The sequence below is a fragment of the Canis aureus genome, chromosome 24 (genome assembly GCF_053574225.1).
Source record: "Canis aureus isolate CA01 chromosome 24, VMU_Caureus_v.1.0, whole genome shotgun sequence".
Classification (NCBI taxonomy): domain Eukaryota; kingdom Metazoa; phylum Chordata; class Mammalia; order Carnivora; family Canidae; genus Canis; species Canis aureus.
In genome coordinates this window covers 38,733,664-38,757,436 of record NC_135634.1, presented here as the reverse complement: position 1 = coordinate 38,757,436, position 23,773 = coordinate 38,733,664, and the positions used below count along the sequence as shown (strand labels likewise).

Genomic DNA, 23,773 nt, shown 5'->3' with positions numbered 1-23,773 from the left:
TTGCAGGTCCGTGAGAGGCGCCTCGTCTTTACTCCTCTCAGTTCCTGGGTGCAAATCTTCCCTCAGCCACTTTTTAGCTGTGAAACCTTAGGCAAGTCGCTTAGCTTTTCTGTGGCTTAACCCTGGGCCCTTTGCAAGTATTCTGGGGATAAATCGTCTTTTCTTCACAGGTTTGCTGCAGAATTAAATCCATTTATGTCAAGTTTTAGAACCGCTTATGACTGGTGCCTAGGAGATCCTCAATAGATCTGAGCAATCCTACTGTCCACGTTCGGAAGCTCTCACTCTTCCTGAAGAATCAGCATGAATAAAGGGGGAATTTTGTTTGTTTTGCGACTTTTTTTTTCTTTTTCTTTTTTTTTTTTTTTTTTTGCAACATTTTAGTACATGCGCTCAGGCTTCGCATCACAGCAAATCATCTGCAGGGAACGCTCAGTATCATTTAGATACAGTGTCTTCTCTTCACTGCCAGCATCAGTTGTCCTGTAACAAAAAAAAAAAGACAAAGGGGGAAAAAAAATCCTGGCCAGGGGACAAGTTTCGAGAATTGTTTTAAAGCAGTCATTGTGTTCAGGTGGCCTGGCAGGCTACTGTAAACACAGAGAGATGCAAGGAGGAAATCAGAGCCCATTGTGGGCTCATAAAATGGATGTCTTTTCAACCAAACAGATTGCAATCAGCCCCACCGAGCCCACAGCCTCGTGTTCCTTTCTGCTTGGTCATTTCCTTTACTGAGTGTCTGCAAGAACCACCCACTTGGGTGGTTCTCAGGATTATAGGTTTTTAGGTCAAACAGAAACCCAGGGCTGGGCCTGGACAAGCCAACCCGCAGTTACACGCCGGGCGAGCCCGATGACACGGGCCCCACGGCTGGCGGGCCCCAATCCGCGTGGACTCTGGCCGTGTGGCCCCCCGCAAGCGGGGCCCGGGCTCCGAGCTCTGCTCTGAAGGGGCCGCAGGTCTCCGGCCGGGTCACGGCTCCGCAGCGGGCCCCCCGCGCTTGCTTCCTTCGATCCCCCTCGTTCGCCTTCCAGAATGGACGGGGCCCCGGAGCCCCTGGCCATGACCATCCACCTCCTGGCCAGCTCTGGCCAAGGCTCGCTTCTGCAGCAAACCCTGGATCAGCTCCTGGCCTGCATTTGCCCAGACGTCCGACCCTTCCTGGTGTCAGAGCGGGGCAGTCCGGTGAAATACTACGACAAGTGCCACTCCAGGCGGTCACGGTTCCCGGGGATGTCTGTTTTGCTCTTCCTGCACGAGAGCCTCGGGGAGGAGCGGCTCTTTCGGGTTCTTGACTCCCTAGGGCGCTGGCCGTGGCAGTGCTACCCCGCCCCGAGCGCCCAGGGGAGGCCGTGTCCCTACATCCTTGCCAATCAGGAGTTCTACAGTCTGGACAGCCAGATGCCCGTATGGGGCGTGAGGCAGGTGCACCGCGGCACCGAGATCCTGAGAGTCACCCTCTACTGCAGCTTTGACAACTACGAGGACGCCATCAGGCTCTATGAGCTGATCCTGCAGAAGGAAGCCACGTTGCAGAAGAGCAACTTCTGTTTCTTTGTGCTCTACGCCACCGAGAGCTTTGCTCTGCAGTTGTCGCTCAAGCAGCTGCCCCTTGGAGTGTCAGTGGACCCCAAAGAGTCTTCGGTGCTGCAGTTCAAGGTTCAAGAGATCGGCCAGCTGGTGCCTCTCCTACCTCATCCGTGCGTCCCCATCAGCCGCACCAGGTGGCAAACACAGGACTATGATGGCAACAAGATTCTGCTTCAGGTATTCATTCCTGTTTTGCCTCTGATGTTTATAGATGCGCATGGAGCTGTGTGGTTTGACCTCTGAGATGGGCCTTAGTGATGATCGAATGCAGCGGTTCTCAGCTTCGGTTGCACATCAGAATCCCTGGGGAGCTTGCAAAAATTCCCATGGGCCTGCACCCCAGGCCGGTGAGATCAGCATCTCTGGGGGCGCCTGGGGTGACTCAAATATGTAGTGTCAGGGCTGAGAGGCACTGATCTAATAAAATCCCCTCATCTGCCAGATAATGGAGTTCACGCCCCGTGAGCTCACGCAAGTGGTGCAAGTGGTTCGCAGGAGAATCAGAGGACATCCCATTTCTCAGCTTGTCCCTTTGAAACTGTATGCAAATACTTTGCCCACGGCTTTGGGTTCAGGAGTAGTGTAAGCTTTTCCATCCGACCTAAGGAAGCTGAAGTTGTTAACTGTGGTTGGAGATGTTAAGTTTGTAGTCCTGTTGACTTCATATTTTTCCCCTGGTGACTTAATGTTTAAGCAGCTTGTATCACTATCAATTTTATCCCCAATCTAATTTGATGATTAGAGCTCCTTAGTTTAAAAAGAAAATCTTGATTTTAAAGGTTTCTCCTGTAAGCATCCCATCTAAGCCAGGCACAATCATGATCGCTACCATGTGTCGTCCCTCACCGAGTGTTTCGTGGCAGTTGGGCCTGGCACCTAGTAGCTGCCTGGCTAAGCCTCGATTCCTTCATTAGCACAATGGAGGGAGGAGTAGCATCTTCCTAGAGTGTGGGTGGTCAGCCGCACAGAACGACGTCATGCTTCAAGTGCTTAAGGTAGTGCCCAGAATGCAATTTTAGCTATTGCTATCTGTTCTGACCTAGGCTAAGGGTTGTTACATGGATTGCTTTATTTAATTCTTATAACAACCTAGGGAGGCACTGTTCCTCCCATTTTGCAGATGAGAAAACTGAGCTACTCAGTTAATTGCCTAAGACACAAGACACAGGTAAGGAAGTATCTACTCAGCTCCAAAACCCAGACAGTTACCCATTATCGTCCAGTGCTTGGTGGGTGTGCAAGTGTGTGTAAGTGAGTGCAGGCAGGGCGGTGTACATGACACCACAGCAAAATGTTCTGTGGCTTCTGTCCTTAAGAAAAGGTCAGTAACCCCTTTAAGGCCTGTTGGGTCAAGTAATAATAACAGGATAGAAGATGAATAGTCTTTCCCTTTAATTTTATTATCTGCCTTGAGTTTGAATCAGATGGATTCCTTATGAAATGATTTCTCAATTATTTACCTGTCACCCAAGGTGGACAGGCACTGTTTCTCTTAGTTGCCTCTGATTTAACTCAGCAATTTCTAAGGCATCTAAGGTTTCTCCTTCAGCCTTGGTTAATCTCTAGCATTTAAAATCAAGCTCACTGTGGAACAAACATTTCATATGTGTGTGCAGCAGGGGGCACATTTTTAACTGTTCCTATTTTTCAGATCAACCCTCCCAACTTGGATCAGATTCTCCTCTCCTCTAAACCAATTATTGCATCCAAGGGAATGGGGTTGTATGGGGTGGTGTAGTTCTGAGGCAGAGGCTCTGCTGGATTGCCTGTGGAGTCAGGCCCTCCTGGGACTCCCAGGGAAGAGTGAGGGCCGCCAGCGAAGATCAGTAGGGGAACAAATGCAGGGTGGCCCAGATGACTGATGTTGGCCAAAAGAAAGGAAATAATACCCATTCAAGGGAAAACCACTAATTAACCTCTCCACGAATAACCTTTCTTGAAGGCCAGAATGGACATGTGTGGGCATGCTAGACCCGCGGGGGGCGGGTCATGGGCAAAGCTTCCTGAGGAGTGATACCTGGGCCTGCCGAGGCTGGACAGCCCAGAAGGAAGTAGCCAGATGGAGAAGGGTCACCCACGGTCTCTTCCAAAGAGAAGCATGTGGTGGCATTTCCTTACCAGGGCATGTGCAGAACACTGCCTGAGGTTCTCTGTGGCTGGGGTAAAAAGAGGGGCTCAGGGGAAGATGAGCAGGTGGCTGGAGACTACATCATCAGGACTATGGTCAGCCACTGGAAGATAAGCTCCATGAGGGCAGGAAGCTCTTCATCCACTTTTGTACTCTCAGGACCTAGAACAGTGTCTGGCACACGGTAGGCCAACCACATTCTTGTGTGAATGAACCGGAGCCTGGCTAACTAGCTTCTGTTTTATCCTCACTGCAATCAGCAGTCACTGATGGAGGCTGTGAGTGACGCTGACACGTAGAATTTGTTCTGAGGATCAGAAAAGAGAATGTAAATGGAGGTGCTCTGTAAAGTAGAAACTGTAGGAGATGGCACAGAAGCAATGCGATGATTGCGTGTGTAAGAAGGCCACTAGCCATCTCACCAGGTGCACACGGTGAACAATTCTTTTCTCCTGTCAGCGCAGATGGCCGGATGCTTCTCAGAGTCTAGAATGTTTATTTGTGATGAGAGTGACTTTAGGGTACATAGTGGATGCTCAGTAAATGAATGAATGTATCAATAAATGATCAAATATGTCCATGTTTCTTCATTCACCAAATACTCTTCCTGAGTGCCTATCCTGGGCCAGGCCTGTTCTAGGCCCTGTCCTCCATTTGTCTTAGTTCTTAACGGCGGCAAATGTATGGTAGGCTAATTCCTCCCTTCCCTCTCTAGCAGTCCTCCTTTGTCCCTGTGTTTTTCCCACAGGTGCCCTTTGGCTAGGGGTTCTGTGTGATGTCACACTGCCTTTATAGGCTGATGGGAGGCCTGATTTCCCACAAGTGCCTGGGATGGCAAGTGGCCTATGGTAAATTCTCTGTCCCCACCTTGAGTGTAGGGACAGAAAGTGTTAATTTGACCAAGTTTGGAAAAGTTGTTTGAAGGATGTGCCACTTGGAGGGTGACCGAACTGGGGGTAGCAGGGTGAGCGGCTGGAGAGCTCAAAGGAGTTTAGGAGAATGCTTGTTGGCCCACTGAGTATGAGAACAGGAGGACATACAACAGGCATTAGAGAGGCATTTATTAATGTTTTTCAAGAAATGGCAGATAGTCTGTAGTATACAGTTTAGAATGATAACCCTGGTACCACCATGTAGAGTAGATCGGATGAGTGCTAGACTGACGCATCCAGAGTGACTTCAGTCATCCAATAGGAACCAGCAAAGTTTAGAGTAAGGGGACCCACAATAGAAGCGTGAGGTTAAATATGAACTATATTTCAGGGTTGGACTTAACAGATTTGGAAATGAATTAGATGTAGGGGTAGAAAAGAAGGAGGTGCTGATGAGTCTGGACGCACTGAGTTTAAGATGCTTGCAGGTCATTCAGGAAGATATACCCAGTCAGGTGGCCTCTGGGAGCTGGAACTTGGCCTGGGGACATAGATTGGGGGTGATGGTTGAAGCGCTGGGAAGAAGTGCTAGTATCAAGGAACAGAGGGTAGAATGAGAAGAGATGAAGGCAGAGCCTACAAAACATCCACACTCCAGGAGTGAGAAAGAGAAGAAGAATGAGTGAAGGAATGTGAGAAGGAGCAGCGAGAAAGGAGGTAAAGATTATGATGTCACAGAAGCCAGTATGTCACTTGGTGGTGTGCCATAGTCCCTAAGATGCAATTTCTCAGTTGCACTGAAAAAACCTTAGGTCTCTCCTCACCAGACCATTGTTCCCCGGTTGTGTTGCCAATAACCCCTAGAAGACTGGCACAGGCTGCAGGGCCAGCTCTCCTCCACTGGCAACTGCGGCCACCACCGCCCTGCACTTATGGGCATGTCCTTGCCAATGTCTCCACAACGCTATTGAAACCAGGCTGCAATTTTCAATAAGATCTTTCTGACAGTTTTAGGATAAAAGGGGAAAACAACAAAAGATTCTGTACAGGGAAAGTGAATTACAAGCACCTCTGGGTGTCACCATTCAGAGCTCATTGGCCAAGATGTGACCTTGAGATCCTTTCCCAGGTCTCCTCTGTGTGTTCTCCACACCCGTCACCAGGACGGGCTCCAGGCCAAGCACATAGCAAGAGAAGGGAGGTTGCCTCTTAGCCCCTTGAGGGCCCACCTTCCAAGTCTTTCTTAACAAGGGTAGACTGAGGGGAAGGGAGAAGAAATGGGTAGGAAATATCAGAAAGGGAGACAGAACATAAAGACTCCTAACTCTGGGAAATGAACTAGGGGTGGTGGAAGGGGAGGAGGGTGGGGGGTGGGGGTGAATGGTGACGGGCACTGAGGGGGGCACTTGACGGGATGAGCACTGGGTGTTATTCTGTATGTTGGCAAATTGAACACGAGTAAAAAAATAAGTTTATTATTAAAAAAAGAAAACAATGGTTGACTGCCTCCCAAGATGAACGAAGTGAGAAAGTTCACATTCACCTCCACTCCTGTTCCACAGTGGGGGCGTCTTGTTCATGGACCTAGACAGTTCAGTTATGCCAGTACATGACCCGGCATCAATACAACCCAGGATACTGAGTCTCAACAACAGACACTGGTCATCAGCCATCCTTCCTGGCAGCTCTTCCCAGTTTATTCTGCTGAAAGACTTAGAACTCATGCCTGCATATCCTTCCTCCAGTCCTTGGCCTCACCTCTGAATCCTCTACAACTGGTACCTGAGTTAGAATCCACACCTCTCCCCCAGAACAAGTTCTTCCTCCAAAAATCAATCTATTGATTTCCTGCTTTAAATTTCACTGGTTTCTGCTCTAATTCCCATTATCCCTTCTTCTGCTTACTTTGGACTTTTGGGGGCAGATTTTATTTATTTGTTCGTTTGCTTGAAAGAGAGCGAGAGAGAGTATGCGCAGAGAGAGAGGGACAAGCAGACTCTGTGCGGAGCCTGGAGCCTGGCACCGGAGCTCAATCTCACGACTCTGAGATCATGACCTGAGCTGAAAGCAAGAATCAGACACTCAACCGACTGGCTGTCACACAGGCCCCCCTGCTGACTTTGGATTTAATATGCTTTTCTTTTTCTAGTTTTCTAAGGTGGAAACTTAGATTATTGACTTGAGGTCTCTCCTCTTTTCTATGTACATCTGGTGCTAACATATGATATAAACATAAACCTACATAATTAAACACACTGTTGGTGTTATTTTTTTTATAAATTTATTTTTTATTGGTGTTCAATTTGCCAACATATAGAATACGGTGTTATTATTTTAAATAAACTTTTTCATTAGATCAATGAAGAATGAGAAAAATGGAAGTTTTGCATTTACCTTCACTTATTTCTTCTTCAGTGCTCTTCCTTTCAAGCTTCTGACCATATTATTTTGCTTCTCTCCAAAGACCTGTGATGTGTCTTGCAAGGCAGGCCTCCTGGCAAACAAATCCCTTCAATTTCTCTTTGTTTGAGGCCTTGAATCTCCTTCACTTTTGAAGGAGAATTTATAGGATGTGAAATTCTATGTTGGTATTTCCACTCCATTTTTTTCTTGCTTGCATAGTTGTTGAAAGGTGAGATGCGATTTGTGTCTTTTTTTTTTTTTTTTACAATTTTTAAAATTTATTTGAGAGAGAGAGAGAGAGAGCAGTCAAGTGGGAGGAGGGGCAGAGGGAGAGAATCTTCAAGCAGACTCCCTGCTGAGCACAGAGCCTGACACAGGGCTCAATCTAACCATCCATGAGATGGCGGCCTGAGCGGGGAAACAAGAGTTGGATGCTCAACTGATTGAGCCATGCAAACACCCCACTCTTGTCTTTTTTTTTTTTTTTTTTCTGGTGTCTTAGGATTTTTTTCTTTATCTTTGATTTTTGTAGTCTGGAAAACAATGTGTCAAGGTGTAGCTTTTGTGGAATTTTTATCCTTGGTGTTCTCTGAGCTTCCTGGATTTGTGGTTTCGTTTCTGACATTAATTTGGGATAGATTTTCAGTTTTTGTTATTTCAAATACTGCTTCTGTTTCCTTTCTCTCTTTCCTGCCTTCTGGTCTTCCTATTATCCATCTGTTACACTTTTGGTGGTTGTCTCACTGTCCTTGGATATTCTGTTCTAGCTTGTTGTCTTTGTTCTCTTTGATTTTTAGTTTTGAACGTTTCTTTTGAGGTCCCCTCAAGCTCAGGATTCCTTCCTCAGCCCTGTCCAGTCTACTAGTAAGCCCATCAAAGGCAGTTGTGGTCGTTGTTTTTTAATCTCCAGTGTTTCTTTCTATTCTTTCTTAGGGTTTCTATCTCTGTTAATATTGCCCATCTGTTCTTGCGTGCTGTCTACTTTATCAATTAGAGCTCCTAGTACATTAACCATAGATGTTTCAAATTCCTGGCCTGATAATTCCTGCAATTCTGCTATGCCTGGTTCTGATGCTTAACCTGTCCCTTCAAATTGTATTTTTTACCTTTTAGTATGCCTTCTTTTTTTGTTTTGCTTTTGCTAGCCAGACATGATGTAGCAGGTAAAAGGAACTGCTGAAAATAGGCCTTTTGTAATGTGGTGGTGAACAGTTGGGGGAGGGACAGCATTCTATGATTACATTGCACACAGTCTTTTAGTGAGTCTGTGCCTGGGACTGTGAATTCACCAGTATTTTAAAAATTTTTTTCTTCCTCCTTTGGCAGGAGAGGGTGGCTAGAATCAGTTGGAATTGAGTATTTCCCTTCCCCTGGGTCAGTTAGGCTCCGATAGTACCTATCAGGGTTAACTTTTGCTTAACTAGTTTACTCTGAGAGCAGGACACAGTTTTCTGGTGGATTTAAAAGTGGTACTTTTTCTCCTTCCCTTCCAGAAAGACAAAGAGATTTTTCTCTGCTATTTATTGCGAGCATCTGGTCAAGCTCCTGGAGGGAAATCTCACAAGTTTGCAGGGCCCCTCTGTGACTGAGACCCCCTGGAGTTTTTAACTCACAGAGTTATCTACACTGAGCCTTCTAGCATTCCTCAGTGATAGTTGAGGTTTTCCTTGCTTGGCGCTGGTTCCTGCTGTGGCTTCCACTTATGAGTCTCTGCTCTGAGAAGCTGTGATTTTCTGTATTTGTCTGTCTGTCTCTCCTATCTTTGGGGGCTGCTTTTTGCCCTGCGTCCTCACCTCATGTACAGATGCTGGAAGTGTTTTTGCTCTAAGACCACCAGCATCAGTAAATGCTGACTGCTCCTGCCTCGAAAGTCTCTCCTCTGGAGGCTTCAATAACCCAGCTCTTTAACTCAGCATTTTCTCTTCTCTGTCTGGCTATCCCTTTGCTATTTCTTCCCAAACACTCACCTTTTTCTTCCTGTCCCTGAATCAGGTTTTCTCATCTATAGTGGTATTGACATTTTGGACTAGATGATTCTTCATTGTGGAGGACTGTCCTGTGCATTGCTCATGTTAGCAGCATTGTTGGTTCTGCCACTAGATGCCAGTAACAACGACCCCTCAATACCCTGCATCCTAGTTTTGACAACCAAGATGCCTCCAGACCTTGTCAAATGCCTCTGGGGGGGAGGGGTGAAGTTTGAGAACTGCTGAGAAGTTTGAGAAGTTGAGAACTGCTGTCCTTGACTAAAAATTTCCCTAAGATTAAGAAATACAGAGCGTCCTGTGGATTTAATATCATCTGTCCTCCTTACTTCTGTGTTTGCATCTCTAGCTGTTGAGCTTTAGCTTATTTATTTGTTTATTTAGCTTATTTCTAGCCCCCTGTAAGATGATTTGAACATAATGTCTCATCCTCACCTTACATTCAGTCCAAGCAAAATCTAAGTCAACTTCTCTCCCATGTTCTCCAGCTCTGGCACTGTCTCTTCATTTTCTCTGGCTTTGAAACATCATCACTATTAAAGCCCCTTTTTCCAGAAGCCCCACATTCAGTCACACCCAACTATTGTAGTTTTCCTTTGGGGACATTCCTTTTCTGCCTTCCTTTGTTCAGCCCAAGTAGCTTTAAATGTGCATTATTATTACAACATTCTAACTCTTCATTCTAACTCTTCAGTCTTGCTCCAGGCATCCTCTTTTATCCAGCACATCACAGTTGAATATATCTTTAAATGATTGCTAAGTTTATGGCTATCCCAACTTTCTTTACAGAGCTCTAGGCTCACTCCTACACCCAGGTTTTTTTTTTTTTTTTTTTTTTTTTTTGTCATAAGATACACAGAGCATAAAATTTATCACTTGAACCACTTTTAAGTCTTGGATTCAATGCCATTAAGTACATTTACAATGTTGTGCAACCATTACCACGGTCTGTTTCCAGAACTTTTTTTATCACACCAAATAGAAACTCTGTACCTATTACACCATATAACCCACTATTCTCTCCTCCCTCTGTCCCTGGTAACCTCTATTCTTCTTTCTGTTCCTATAAATTTGCCTCTCCTAGGCCTTCCATATGTGGAATGATGTAACATTCACCCTTATGTCTGGCTTGGTTCACTCAGTATAATATTTTCAAGGTTTATCCGTGTAGCATGTGTCAGAGTTTCATTCTTGTTTAAGTTGAACATATTCCATTTTATGGATATCTGCATCTATGTTTTGCCTAAGCTGCCGCTTGTCCAGAGGTGTTTTTCTCTTACTTTTTACTTATCCATCCTTCAAGGCTCTGCTCAGATAGTAATTTCTCTGTGGAATCTGCCGTGAAGCTCAAGTGCACATTCACTCCCATTTGGTGTACATTTTACGTGGAAATTTTTGTAATACATAACTGATTACATATTTTTGTATTCTTGTACCATATAATTTGGGAGTTTATGACTCTCTTCATCTTTTTGGTATTTTGTTGTAAATGTCTATTTCCAGTAGACTAGTAAGTAGACAGCTGTTCTGAAACATGGGTTGATTGACTGCTTGTTTTCAGGAAATAAGTCTGTCTCTTCAGAAAAAGGTGTATATTCCAGAAGCTAGATTGGTGTAAGCAAGCATGTGATTCTTTTCATTTTATCAACAGACATTTAGCTAAGGTGTCCTTATGTTTTTCATTAGCTATTGAAAAATGAAAGAACATAGCCTCTCATGAAAAAAGTAATTCATTTTCTTCTGTAGCATTTCTTGAGAGTCTTTTCTCATTTTGAAATCTCTCAGCTGTATACACTCAGACTCTATTCCTCCCTTTGTTCCTCCTCTGTTTCTATTCCATTCTCTATCCACATCCCTAATGTACCCCATGCAGCAACACACGCACATACACGCGCGCGCGCGCACACACACACACACACACACACACTCCCATCCCTGCTCTTCATCTCACTCAATACTCCCTGAAAGAACATTTGGAGGCTATGACTTAGAAGTTTTTCACTCTTATTGAAAAGCAGGTTAACACCAGTGGTTTTGGTTAATCAGTTAGAGTAAGTGATTTTAATCTAAAGATCAATTAATTATAAAGGAGTGGTTTCAACTCTTTGGTAGGCAAGTTTGGCCTGTTTTGATGTTTCTTATTATATGTATAATTTAGTTCCATTTAATTTTTTTCTCAATGTAGGAAAAATTCTCTTTTGCTATCTCTTACAGTCACTTCTAGTAAGAGACAATATTATTTTCCCTTCATGATGTGAATCTGTTCTTAAACAGCTTCATCATTTTTCAGTGATGTATATTCTCTTGTTTCTCAAGTGTTCAGAGTCAAATGGGTGACAAATGATCATTCTATTCATCAAGATAACTGCTAACATTCCCTGAAACTTGAAAATGCTAGCTCTCAATTTATAATATTTTACAAATATTTCTTGGAAAGATGAGCTCTAAATGATCAGAATTCCTACAAATGAGTTTCAATTTATTTTTTTTGGCAAGAGGAGCTTTTCTTCTCCCTCAAGGGATCTCTCTCAATCACCCAGCATTATGTTTCTCCTAGAAATTCTTCACTCTATCTGCACACATCTGCATTTCTGCATTAATAATGTTATTTATATTCAGTTGTGCTATGTGGTCTAAGGATCTTAGACCTTTCTATAAGGAAGGAAAGTTGATATTTCTTTCTCTTTAAAAGTTTGCAGAAATGGCCAACCAAATGATGAAAGTCTTTTTGAATTTTCTAGATAAGACTTTATATCTACCTAATGTCAAATAATTAGGGGCCCAATTCATACATTCTACACTTCCATACATTTCTACGTGTAAAAATTTATATTTTCTTAGGTATTAAGCTTTACTTATATATCCAAAAGACATCTAGTGATTACCTACAACATGCTAGGTACTGGAGTTACAACAACGAAGAAGATGCATACAATCCTTCTTCCAGATGACAAGTTTAGAGGAAGATACAGAAAAGTAAGTGGGCAGATGCTTAACAGTGTGGTAACTACTATAATATGGTAAGGCTTCTAGAAGATCTAATAATAATACTAATTACTATGATAATGATCAACTTGTATTTAGCACTACTATGTCCTAGGCACTGTTATCATTTAATCCTTTCAACAACTCTCTGATGCTGGTATTTAGGATTATCTCCTTAGAAACAGGCCTAGGAAGATTAGGTAACTTGTCTAAAATCCAACAACTAATAAGTGACAGAGCCAATATTTAGGAGACCCACCCCAGATTTAGTGATATCAAGAAAGCTTCCAAGCAGAAATGATGTAGAAGCTGGCATTGGCCATGGGTTTTTAGGAAAAAGGGTTAGAGGAGACATATTTCAGACAAAGGAAATAATATACACAAACACTGGAACTAGGAAAGAGCAAATAATATCCAAGGAGTTCAATTTCGACAACTAGAGCCTAAAAGGGAGGAAGTGGTAAATGACCAGGCTGGAGGAAGAAGGGGCAGATTGTCGACGGTGTGATAGGACATTTTAAGGGCTTAGATTTTTATTTCAAGAAGAGTAGGGAGCCATCTGAAGCAGGAAGGTGACATGATGAAAACTGTTTTTGAAGCTCCTCTTGTAGTGGAGTGGAGAAGGGATTGGAGGGAGGTGAGAGCATGGGGGCCTTATCATATGACCATTGCAATAATTCAGACGAGAGATGTGAGAGCCTAACCTAGGGTTAATGGCCTTGTACATGGAGACACAGAAAGATCTGAGAGATCTCTGTGAGGCAGAGTCCACGGGAATGGATAACATGAAGATGAAGAAGAAAAAATGACGTTCTTGCTTGACTAACACGGAGCTGATGTATTCGAAGAAAGGGAAAAAGACTAAACAGAACAGAATTAGCACAGAGGGGAAATGAGTTCAATTTTGGACATGTTGAGTTTGAGTAGCTGGTGCCTGGAAGACAGTTGGATAGATAAGTATAAGCTTAAAAAACTGGTTTGAACTGTAGTTATGCTTTGGGGAGCTTTCATCATTTAAATAGTAATTGAAGGCATGGGTGCCCATGAGATTGCTCTGGGAGGGTATGCAAAGAGAAGAGGACTCAGGTCAGCACTGAAGAAACACAACGTATAATGAACTGACAGGGGAAGAGGCTCCTTCAATAGAAACCAAGAAGGGGTAGATGGAAAAGAAGCAGAAAATTTAGAAGAATGTGTTGACATAAAAGCTTAAAAAGAAGAAGACTTCAAATGTAAAGGAGAACAGTCAGCCTTGTAAAATTCTACCAAAGCTCCAGTAACAATGGATGACAAGGAAGTTGATTGTGGATGATCTTGGCAAGAGCAATTTCCATGTCTTGGTAGGAAGGAGAGTCAGTGGTGTGGGTAGGGGAAATGGGTGGGGGGTGGTTAACAGGATAAATGAGTGTGGATGAATTTTATAGAGAGGCTTGGCTGTGAGGGAGAGGAGAGACGGAGCTGGAGGGGATAGCGGGGGAAAGAATGCTTTATTCAAGAAAAACTTGAGTAGGTTTAATTGCTGTTGCAAAGGAGTGAGCAGAGCACCAGGAAGAGAAAAAGATTGGAGAAACAAGATAACAAAGTGGGAGAAAATGAATCATTGATAAGCTGGGGTGGCCAGGAATTCACAGTGCAGACAGACCGGTCCCTTTTCTTGTGGAGAGGATGGGAACGTTCCAGATGTGTTGGGCAGCAGGCAACAGAGAGTTGCTAGCTTGTGACTTTTGTTTTCTCTCTAATCTAGATGGTGAGACCTTCGGCTGGGAGGTTGTGGGGAGGTTGTACGACTGAAGGTTTGAGGACAGTTCTTGAGGTTTGAAACAACTGCCTATGGCGAAAGGACAGGTGGCTAAGGAGACAGGACTGGCGGGGAGGCAGGGCTAAGTGGAAAGCCACACCTTCACAGGGATGTCACTCTGAACAGCCATGTGCATTTCTTGGACAGCTTGAAGTTCAAAACACAAATTCAGAGAATGTGGGCATGCAGATGGACCTGGAGGTGAGAGGTCTGGAGGGAAGCTTTGATAGAAAGGGAGTGGCAGAGGGGAATTGGAGATATTGGCAAGGAAATGGATGAAGTGAGAGTCTTTGGACTCCAGTTGACATAGAAGGAGCTGTTGATGTCGAAGAGCTGATGTAGAGAACTGAGTGTTGGAGCAGAAAAGAGCATGCAGTTTGAGTCCCTCAGAGGTGGAAGGCCCCCAGAGCTAAGATTAGTTTTTCCATTTTTAAATGGTTGGGGGAAAAATGTCACGACACGTGAAAATTGCACAAGACTGAAACTCAGCTACACCCACTTACCACATTGTCCATGGGCTGCTCTGCAGCAGATTTTAGTCATGGCGAGAAAGGCCATAGGTCCACAGGGCCTCAGATACTGATTGTATGGCCCTTTACAGAGAACATTTGTCAACCTCTATGCTAAAGGAATTGATGGAAGCAGCTTTTTTGTTTTCTGCAGTTTGGAATGGTTACTCCATCATTTCTATCAGAGAAAAAATTGAGGGAGGCCATATAAACGTATCACGTACCATATGCACCTGTGTGGTGATTTATTCATTTCTAGACCTGCTTTCTTACTGTTCTGATTTCTCCCTTCTTGCCTGGTGAGATAAATAAATTCTTGCCTCCTTCCTTCTTTTTATTTTCTGGCAATAAATTAAAAAAAATATTTAGAGCAGTGCTAAGTTCACAGCAAAATGGAGCAGAAGGAACAGAGAGTCCCATATGTTCCCTCCCCTACCCCTCACAGGCACAGCCTCCCCCACTGTCAACATCCCACCAGGGTGGTGCCTTTGTTTCAATTGATGAACCTGCATAGAAACATCATTATTGCCCAGAGTCCATAGATTATATTAGAGTTCACTCTTGCTATTGTACATTTTAACAGTTTTGACAAGTGTGTAATGACATGTATCCCCCACTGAAGTATCATACAGAGTAGCTTCACTGGCCTAAAAATCCTCCATTCTCTGCCTGTTCATCCCTCCCTCCCCTCTAGCCCCTGGCGACCACTAACCTGTTTATGGTCTCCATAGTTTTGCCTTTTCCAGATGTCAAATAGTAGGAATCATACAGTATGTAGACTTTTCAGATGGGCTTCTTTCACTCAGTATATGCACTTAAGGTTCTTTTGTACCATCCTTTTTGATATTTGATTAAGGACTGGGCCAGGCAGGGGTGGATCCTGGATACCAATTTCTAAGAGCTACTGACAAGATAGAGAAAATTGTCTTTTCCAGAAATCTCCTGGGCAAGAGTTTTGCATAATGAGTAGGGGATGAGGCTCCCAAGAGGCCAAGGATGGAAGATGGGCCAGTGAAATCTAGTTTGTGGAGGGAAAGAGCACTTAACTCTAGAGTGGCAGTTCTGCTGAGTAAGATCTCTAAGTTTAAAACCAGAATGGAGGGACACCTGGGTAGCTCAGTGGTTCAGCATCAGCCTTTGGCTCAGGTCGTGATCCTGGAGTCCTGGGATCGAGTCCCACATCAGGCTCCTCACAGGAATCCTGCTTCTCCCTCTGCCTATGTCTCTGCCTTTCTCTCTGAATCTCTCATGAGTAAGTAAATAAAATCTTTAAAAAAGTAAAAATAAAACCAGAATGGAACGGCTAGGGATTAAGAAGACACCACTGCTCCTACATGGGCAGTCTCCCTCATTTCTTTGTTGTTTTCCCACATGCCACTGTATATAGCCTATACTAGAAATAAATGGTGCCCCTAAATTTAAAGAATATTGACTTAGAAGGTGTCTAATTATGAGTCTGCCTGGAGTGCCCACATGTCTCGCAATAGCTCAAGATCTATATCATTAGCATGATGTAAAAAGGACTTTGTAAGATTGAATTCTTATTCCAGTTTTTATCTTGACTATAACCACATGTTTTGGTGGCTTTTTATTTTTATTTTTGCATAGTTGGCAATAAGTTATTTGCAACCTCAAGTGAGGCCACCAAGTAACGTCTGTGAACATCTTGCATATTTTGAACAACATGACCTATGGGAACTATATTGTTGCATATGACTCTCAGATTCTTCGTCTTCTCAAATGTTAGTTTAGGGATTCTGAGAGAGAGATGTTTGGAGCTGATACTGATACCTCGCCTGATTACGTTGTACTTACTGCTTCGCTTCAACTGGCTTTATTGAAAGTCTGCTGTGGGCACAGGATGGCAGAGGATGAATGGGACATGGCCTGTTCTTGGCACTTAGTTAATGGAAAACATCTATTGAATTTGTTTCTTTTTCCCTCGTCCCTCAGGTCCAACTGAATCCAGGACTTGGGGTTAAGAATGGTGAACTTTCCTTCCTGAACGGCACCGTGGGAGCCAACACACTTCCCCAGGCCTCCAGGCTGATCCCTGTCTCCACAAGGAGGACCTTGGAGCCAAGATGCCGAAGGAGCCGGGCCCGGAAGCTCCAGGTGGGTTCCCTGCAGTGCCCGGAGTCTGGCGAGAGCCCTGTGTCAGACAGCTTTAGTGGCACTTCTGGGAAAAGCCCTGGCTGCTCATCCCAGGACAGGAGCTCAGTCCTGGGGGCCCAGATGCACCTGCCTTCTCCCCACCTCCAACCTGGGGCCAGAGAAAAGATCCTCAGCCCGCAAAACAGCTTTGAGGAGCTGGAGGCAGAAACGAATGTTGACACGGGACGCACTGTGGTCAATCCTGAACCCCGGCAGTCTTTTCTGAGCAGATTTTCCAGGGGTCTCCGGACCAGCCACCCACCATCCTGCCTGCCAGACTCCTCCGTAGGGCCAACCGCCTCCATGAACAATAGAACCCTTAAGGAAAGGATCCATTCTTTGTCACTTGCAGGCCAAAAGGATCTTGGGGCAAGGAAGATAATCTCAAAATGTCCCCTTCACCTGCCAGTCCAGGGTGAAGAAAAAGAAGAAGAAGAATTCTTTATATAGCATAAAGCAAATGCGATTTCCGAAAACACAAGATCAGATCCAGTGTTCTAGAAATGGAGCACTGACCTGGGACAGATGGTTACTTGTTCACGTGAGGGGGCCTGAACGTTAGCCACGCACAGATCCGTATTGCTTTTATTTGAGACGTGCATAGTCTAAGGTGCTGTGAAGGGTTGTTTATTTGCCTTCATGGTCATAAGGGAACACAGCCAACGCATAGGGAGAAAGCCCAAGGCCCTGGGTCCCTGGAGACACACTAACTCAGCTGGGTGCACCGAGTTCAGCACCTGTCAGGAGGGATTGGTTGTATGCGAGCGAGTCGGATGTGCTATGCAATGCTGATGAGTGTATGCAGTTTGGTTTTAATTTTTACTTGGGTTGCATTGCTCATCCCCCTGGACAACATGGACTATTTATTCTGTAGTGTTTTTTAATTTTTATGTGACCTCCTTTGGTAACTAGGCCCTGTACACCACATAACCTCTAGTGATTTTGCCTTTAAAGCTGTCTGTGTCTGGAATGAGTTCACATGCAAGTGTTTTGAAAATTACAAACAATTAATTTCTTTCCTGTTTAATAAGCAGAAACATTGGAAGTCAAGAAACTAGGTGAAAAATGAAAGCGAGGCTCTAGGATTTCCTTGCTCTTCCATTTCTCATCTGTTTCGGCACTACTCCAAAGGGGCCCGTGGTTCCTGTTTCTAACCAGAGAGGAACATGACATGAATGGATCTCTACTCGACATGGCAGGAAGATTGGATTGGATGAGTTGTTGGAGCAGGACTTGTGTTCTTCTGGCCATGTTCGAATTCCTAAATTTCTTTGCAATACGCATTCATCCATTTATACATTCACTCATTCATTCAGCAAATATTTAGTGAGCACCTACCTTTGAATAAGACATCGACGTATGGTTCACAAAGTTCTGTAGTCATCAAACCCGAAAGGTATATATGGTCTCACCGGTTTAATCCATTCTATCAACACTTGAGGATATGTCGAAGTCTTAATTCCTCTAGGACCCTTTCCCACAACTGATTTTCTCACTTGCTGCATAAGGCTGTGGTAAGCAGGTGGAGACTGAGCATATTATGAATTGTAATTAGAGCTGCAATGGACAAACTCTTGTTGCTCATGTGCTGTAGTTTTGGGTTGGATTTCTACACACATTTTTTAAAAATCTGAGGTCTGTGTGTTGTGGTTAATTTATAAAGTTATCTGATTCCATGAACTTTATTCTCCAGGACAGATGTTACATCAGATTATAAATGCTGATTTAGCTGGATCTTCTGGTGATCCTATTACTTACTATACCCACTTGGGGTGATGGATGAGTTCAGGCCCAAGGATGAGTCTTCAGGCAGGGACACCTCCTAGATTTGGGTGCTCTGCTGAGCTTAAAGAATAGAAATGAAGAAGAGTGGCAAATAGACAAAGACAAGATTTCCATGTCGATTTTACTTTTCTGGGCTCATGACATCAGTATATTCCCATTCTCATTTTCTTTCTCCCTTCCCCCCCCCCACAGCCCCCCAATCAAGACTAAAGTTAGATTTTAGACAGTAGAATGAAGAACTTAGTTTTGGTCTAATTTTCTAGAATAAGAGTTTTAAAAAAATGAAAGTCTTATTTAAATTGAACTATTGAGCCGCCTTGAAAAGCACAGCAGGGGGGCAGTTCTGAAATATCTTTCCCACTTTTTTTGAGGTTACCTGAATTCTTTAACATAATATGTGGGTGAGACTATAAGTACAGGGAAATTTTGAAGAATACTGGAAAACGTGAAGGAGTGCCTTACAAAATTGACTTGTAAAATAATACACTTTTGAAATGGCACCGACTATATTCTTCAACACAAAAATCCAATTTACAACATGGTAGGATGGTCATTCCTGTGGGCTAGGTAGGGTGCCAAAGGCCCCGCTTTAAGCCTCAGCTTTTAAATTTACTATTTATGGCACCTTGAACTGTCAGCCTCCTTGATCCTCTGTTGCTTTTCCTACTGTAACAAAAGGTTGTTAAGAGAATCAAGATGACCCACATGAAAGCTTGTTTTTTTTTAATGTCATGGAAACAAGAGTTTTTTTCTTTTTTCTTTTTCTTTCTGGAAACAAGTTCTGGTAAAATCAATGATTCAATTAAAAAAAAAAAAAAAGAAACCCAGCTCTCTAAGAATCTTTGCTACTTGTGCCGCTTATTATGTTCCCATACCTAGGAGGGAGATTGTAGATGGAAAGAATCAAATATATCTTAAAGTTCAAAAGCGATTGTCTGTAACAGGAATAAACTCTGAACTAGTTTAACCCAATGTATTGAATTAGCCAGACTCTTGACTTACTTATGCTGTATCTTTTAAAATGTAGAATGTATCACTTTTCAAATCAGAGGGACTCTCAATAATCAAATTACTTTATATTTCTTTACAGGTACACTAAAAATCAGTTGCATTACAATTGTTTGGCTATTTTTAACCCTATTAATAATATATCATACTTCTTTGCCAGTGTTATTTGGACATTGCTAAACAATAGAAATGGTAGCCTTTGGAGACTTTGGAATGTGTGTGTCCATTAGGGAAAGTAGGGCAGGGGATTTGGGGCTGGGGTAGGGGAAGGCAGACACCCCTTGATTCACAAAGGGAGGTGGGGCAGGAGCCTCAGCTGCTCCCCAATCCACCCTCTGCTCTGATGGGACTTTGTAGAGGTGTGCCCGTCCTTCCATGGCCCCCAAACTCTGCTCACCCTTTTTCCTTCCTTCCAGAGAAAGCCAGGGAAAGGGGAAGGGAAGCCAAAGAGAAGAGAAATGGAGCTCACTCTCTGTTGATTAGAAACTCCTGAATTTCATCTCTGTGTTCTAAAAACTATTCAGAACTTCCTGAGGTAACTTGATACTGTCTGCCTTCCTTGACTCTTCTCATGCTCTTGGGCTTTCTCTCCATTTTCCTTCCTTCTTTCCTTCCCTCCCTCTCCCCCTCTTCTGTTCCTTCTCTTTCTTTCTTTCTTTCTTTCTTTCTTTCTTTCTTTCTTTCTTTCTTTCTTTCTTTCTTTCTTTCTCTTTCTTTCTTTCTTTCTTTCTTTCTTCTTTCTCTTTCTTTCTTTTTCTTTCTTTCTTTCTCTCCTTCTTTCCCCTTCCTTGCTTCCCATCCTCTCTCCTGCCCCCTGCCCCCATCCTCCCCTGGGCCTCATGCATAGATCTGATCCTCTCTTCATTCTTTGTTCTGTTTTGAAATACTCTGTCTGGGAGGCATCTCTCAGGATTCCCGAAGAGGCTGTAAACAGATCTTTTGGCTCAGCTCTGGGAAAACGAGAAAGAAGAGGCCACCCCCACCCTGAGGAGGAAACGCTCCCCACTTTCCAACTCACGCTCAGGACTCTGCTCTGGGACTACGAGGCCCACACCACTTAGAAAACAGTTGGTCTCTCCACCCACAGCTCTCTCCTTTGACAACTCCTAGACCTTTCTCTGAGGTCTATTTCTGGGTCTGTTCTCACAATTAGCAACTTTAAAAATTGGCTGTAGTATGTGATAAGAAAACAACGAGTGCTGATGGCCCCAAAGAGCATGTATCTAGGACTTACGTCATCAAGAACTCAATCCTCATAAACTTCATTTTCAAATATGTCATTTAAAAGTCAAGTTATTCCAGAGAATCTACCTGAAAGACATGCCAAGGTCCTCGCTTAGCGTGAAAGGAAATGTATTGTTTTACAAGTCCTATTGACAAGCCAGAGATGTTTCTGAAGTGTTTCTTTTAAAGACAATCAATAAATACTTCGAAAGAGGGCTAATGACATCAAATGTGAAGATGATGACTGGCCTGTGCAGCCCTTCCTACCTGTTGGTGCTCTCCTGAGTATTTCCATCTTTACACCAATCCTTTGAGGTAGATGCTATAATTATTCCCATTTTACAGGTGAGTAAACCAAGGCACAGAGAGGTCAAAAGCCTAATCCAGAACTGAACAATGACTAAGCGGCATGGCTGGGATTAGAACACTGGCTGTCGGGCTGGAGTCTGTGCCCATAACCACTCCAGCAGCCTGTCCCTCACAGGGGGTGCAAGAACGGCAGACCCCAGCTTTCTGCCTGGTACCCTCAATGCCTCCACACTGTGAGTCGGACAATGGCATGTCACCTCAGTTTCCTTTCTGCTCCTCAAGCATGCCCCACTTGTGCAGTCTGCCCAGATCTGACCTACGGGAGCTCCTTCTCATCATTTAGGATCCAGGTTGAAATACCCGCTGCAGGGCACCTGATCAGATAACACCTTATTGAAGCAGTTCTAGAACCCAGCCCCTAGCCCAGTGCCAGGACCAGAGCAGGTGCTTTTACAAATATTTTGCTCAATGAATGCGCAGCAAGAGGAGGAACACTGATGAGACCTCCACTCTCTGGATGCCAGAGGAGAGAGATTGTCCTAGGTAGCTAGGGTTGCTATGACCAAATATCATAGGCTGGGGAGCTTAATCATCAGAAATTTGTATCTCCCAACTCTGGAGGCTGGGAAGACCAAGACCATGATGCTAACAGGGTCGCGTTCTGGTGAAAGGTCTCTTCCTGTCTTGTAGCACGCCACCTTCTCGCTGTGTGCTCACATGGTGGAGGACAGGGGAGGTTTCTTGTGCCTCTTCTTTTTTCTTTTTTTTTTTTTTAAGATTTTATTTATTCATGAGAGGCACACAGAGAGAGGCAGAGACCTAGGCAGAGGGAGAAGGAGGCTCCCTGCAGGGAGCCTGATGTGGGATTCGATCCCAGGACCTCAGGATCATGACCTGAGCCAAAGGCAGACGCTCAACCACTGAGCCGCCCAGGGGCCCCTCTTGTGCCTCTTCTAAGGGCACTAATCCTACTCATGAGGCCTCCTCCCTTACACCTAATTATCAAAGTCTCCAACCACCATCACAGTGGGGACTAGGGCTTCCATGTATGAATGTTGGGGGATACAATGCTTCAGTCCATCGTGGAGATGAATCATTTCATCCCTGGCTGTGTCCTAAGTGCCAGGTCTCCTCTGGACAGCCCCTTTTCCTCTGTGTTTTCTCCATTTCTCAGATGGAGAGGTTTTCCTCATTTTTTTTTTTTTTTTTTGAGATTTTCCTCTTTTACCTGTTGGCAGCAGGTCCATTACAGCTGGCCTCATCTGGTGTGTCCCCTTCAGTGTAGGAGCGTCGCTGTGCTTTTCCATCCTTGTTTGTGCTGCTGAGCCCTACCTGAAACTCACTCTTCCATTCATTCTACAAACACACCCTGTCCCATGTGCCTGACTCCAGGGACGCGCTGACAGCTACCATCTGCCACCATCTGCCACCATCTGTGGGACCTTGTCCGTGCTCCCCATTCCTCGGCCAGTGAGTCTCACTTCAAAGGAGCAGGTTTTGTCTTTAAGAAATGAAGCCACCTTGGACAGTCCCAACAGAAATGATGCTGCTGCTCTCATCACAAGGCGTGAATTCCCACAGGCACACACTGGCTCATTCAAGCTAACCTCCATCATAGGTTATGGTCCATTTTATGTGTCTTCTCACAGGACAGCATTTGCATCTCTGAATTTTCTCTTGCTTTGCACAACAGTCTGATTCACTGAACTAAAGTGTGACTGAATTTCAGCAAGACTTCTTAACGAAGTGTGCAAGGAGTTACCTTGTTTCATCCCTAGCACGAGTCTGTCATTAGAGGCCACTATTGTGACAATCTAATAGCTGTGGGGACCCGCTCCAACCTCTTTTTCCCCCTCTACTTCACCCCAAGGGAGGGCATGCAGATACTTTTAAATTAATCTGTGTCCGGGAAATTTCCCTACAGGCATCTTGGTAGGAGGCAAAACTACCAGAAACACGACCCATGCTGTGAGGGAGGGGGGGGGAGGGTTGTTTTTGTGTTTCATTTTTTGTCTCCTTTTACTAAGAGAAACAAACCGTGTACTGCAGGGTGCTACCTCAAAGCATAGCAAGGTGGCCAATGGATTTCACATGACAGGTCGCCTGCAGGCCAGGAGTCCCATCACAGCAGGAGGACCAATACCACAAAGCTAGCAGGAGGTAGCAAGAGCTTGGCCAGGCCTTGTCAAAACAGGGTCCCTTCAGGCCTGAAAGAGCAAGGGGACCTGCAACGTAGACGTGGCCAGTGCTCTCCTCTGGGATTCTGATGCTCCCAGCAGGGATGGGAAAGCTCCTTTAGGTGGGTGGGGGCGGGTTGGGGCGGCGGCAGCATTCTGTCCCCGGTACATATGCTGTCGCCCTGCTGGCTGAGGCCTCACCCCAGGTTGGTTCGGGGGCCTGATTTTGGTTCGAGGCTGCCTGCCTACCTTCCTACTGTTCTTGTGCATTTTCCGAGCCCAGGTCCCCAGCCTTCTGATGAACTAATTCTCAGCTTAAATCAGCTAGAATCCGTTTTGTTTATGCACCAAATAACTGAGATCCATACAGAGCGAAGCGCTAACAGGGGCTAAGACCCAGTACAAAACTGGGGCACTGTATTAGGGAATTGGGTTTTCAAAGGGATAAACAAAGATGTGAAAAACTATTCATTTGGGGGTTCGGTGTCTCTTTGAAGTTTTCTTAGCTTTGATTCTTTGATTCTCCTTTCCTTTCGGATTGCTCCTTTCTTCTCCCTTATGGCTGTGGCAGTAGGCCCGCCGCCTCCCCTTTCCCACGCTAAGAAGGAAGCAGGATGGGATCCACAGAAGGGGGGCAGGGAGGGTCCCTTCTCAGAAGTGCTCTGCCTCTAGACTTTTGTCCAGGCTAGACAAAAAAAAGCCAACATGTGGTCTGGCATAGGTCACCAGGACAGGGCCTTGAATTAGAACCCCTGCATTCACAAGCAAGAGACACTGAGAACTCATTTAAACAAAAAGGGGAGAAAAAGGAAAGCTGTGGGGTCATGTGGCTAAAAGACTGTCAGG

General features: G+C 44.6%; 1 protein-coding gene across 1 annotated transcript; it reads left to right on the top strand.

Moving 5' to 3' along the window:
* Positions 1-414: 414 nt before the first annotated feature.
* Positions 415-19,181, top strand: LOC144296104 (protein FAM124B-like). Its single transcript, XM_077868978.1, has 2 exons — positions 415-1,767; positions 16,224-19,181. Exons 1-2 carry the CDS (start codon positions 1,036-1,038, stop codon positions 16,872-16,874), a joined length of 1,383 nt encoding a protein of 460 aa, XP_077725104.1. The 5' UTR covers positions 415-1,035; the 3' UTR covers positions 16,875-19,181.
* Positions 19,182-23,773: the final 4,592 nt, after the last annotated feature.

Coding starts and splice junctions, on each gene's coding strand:
- LOC144296104 (XM_077868978.1), top strand. CDS start 1,036: ATGGACGGGGCCCCGGAGCCCCTGGCCATGACCATCCACCTCCTGGCC. Junction 1,768..16,223: donor GCAACAAGATTCTGCTTCAG/GTATTCATTCCT, acceptor CTCGTCCCTCAG/GTCCAACTGAATCCAGGACT.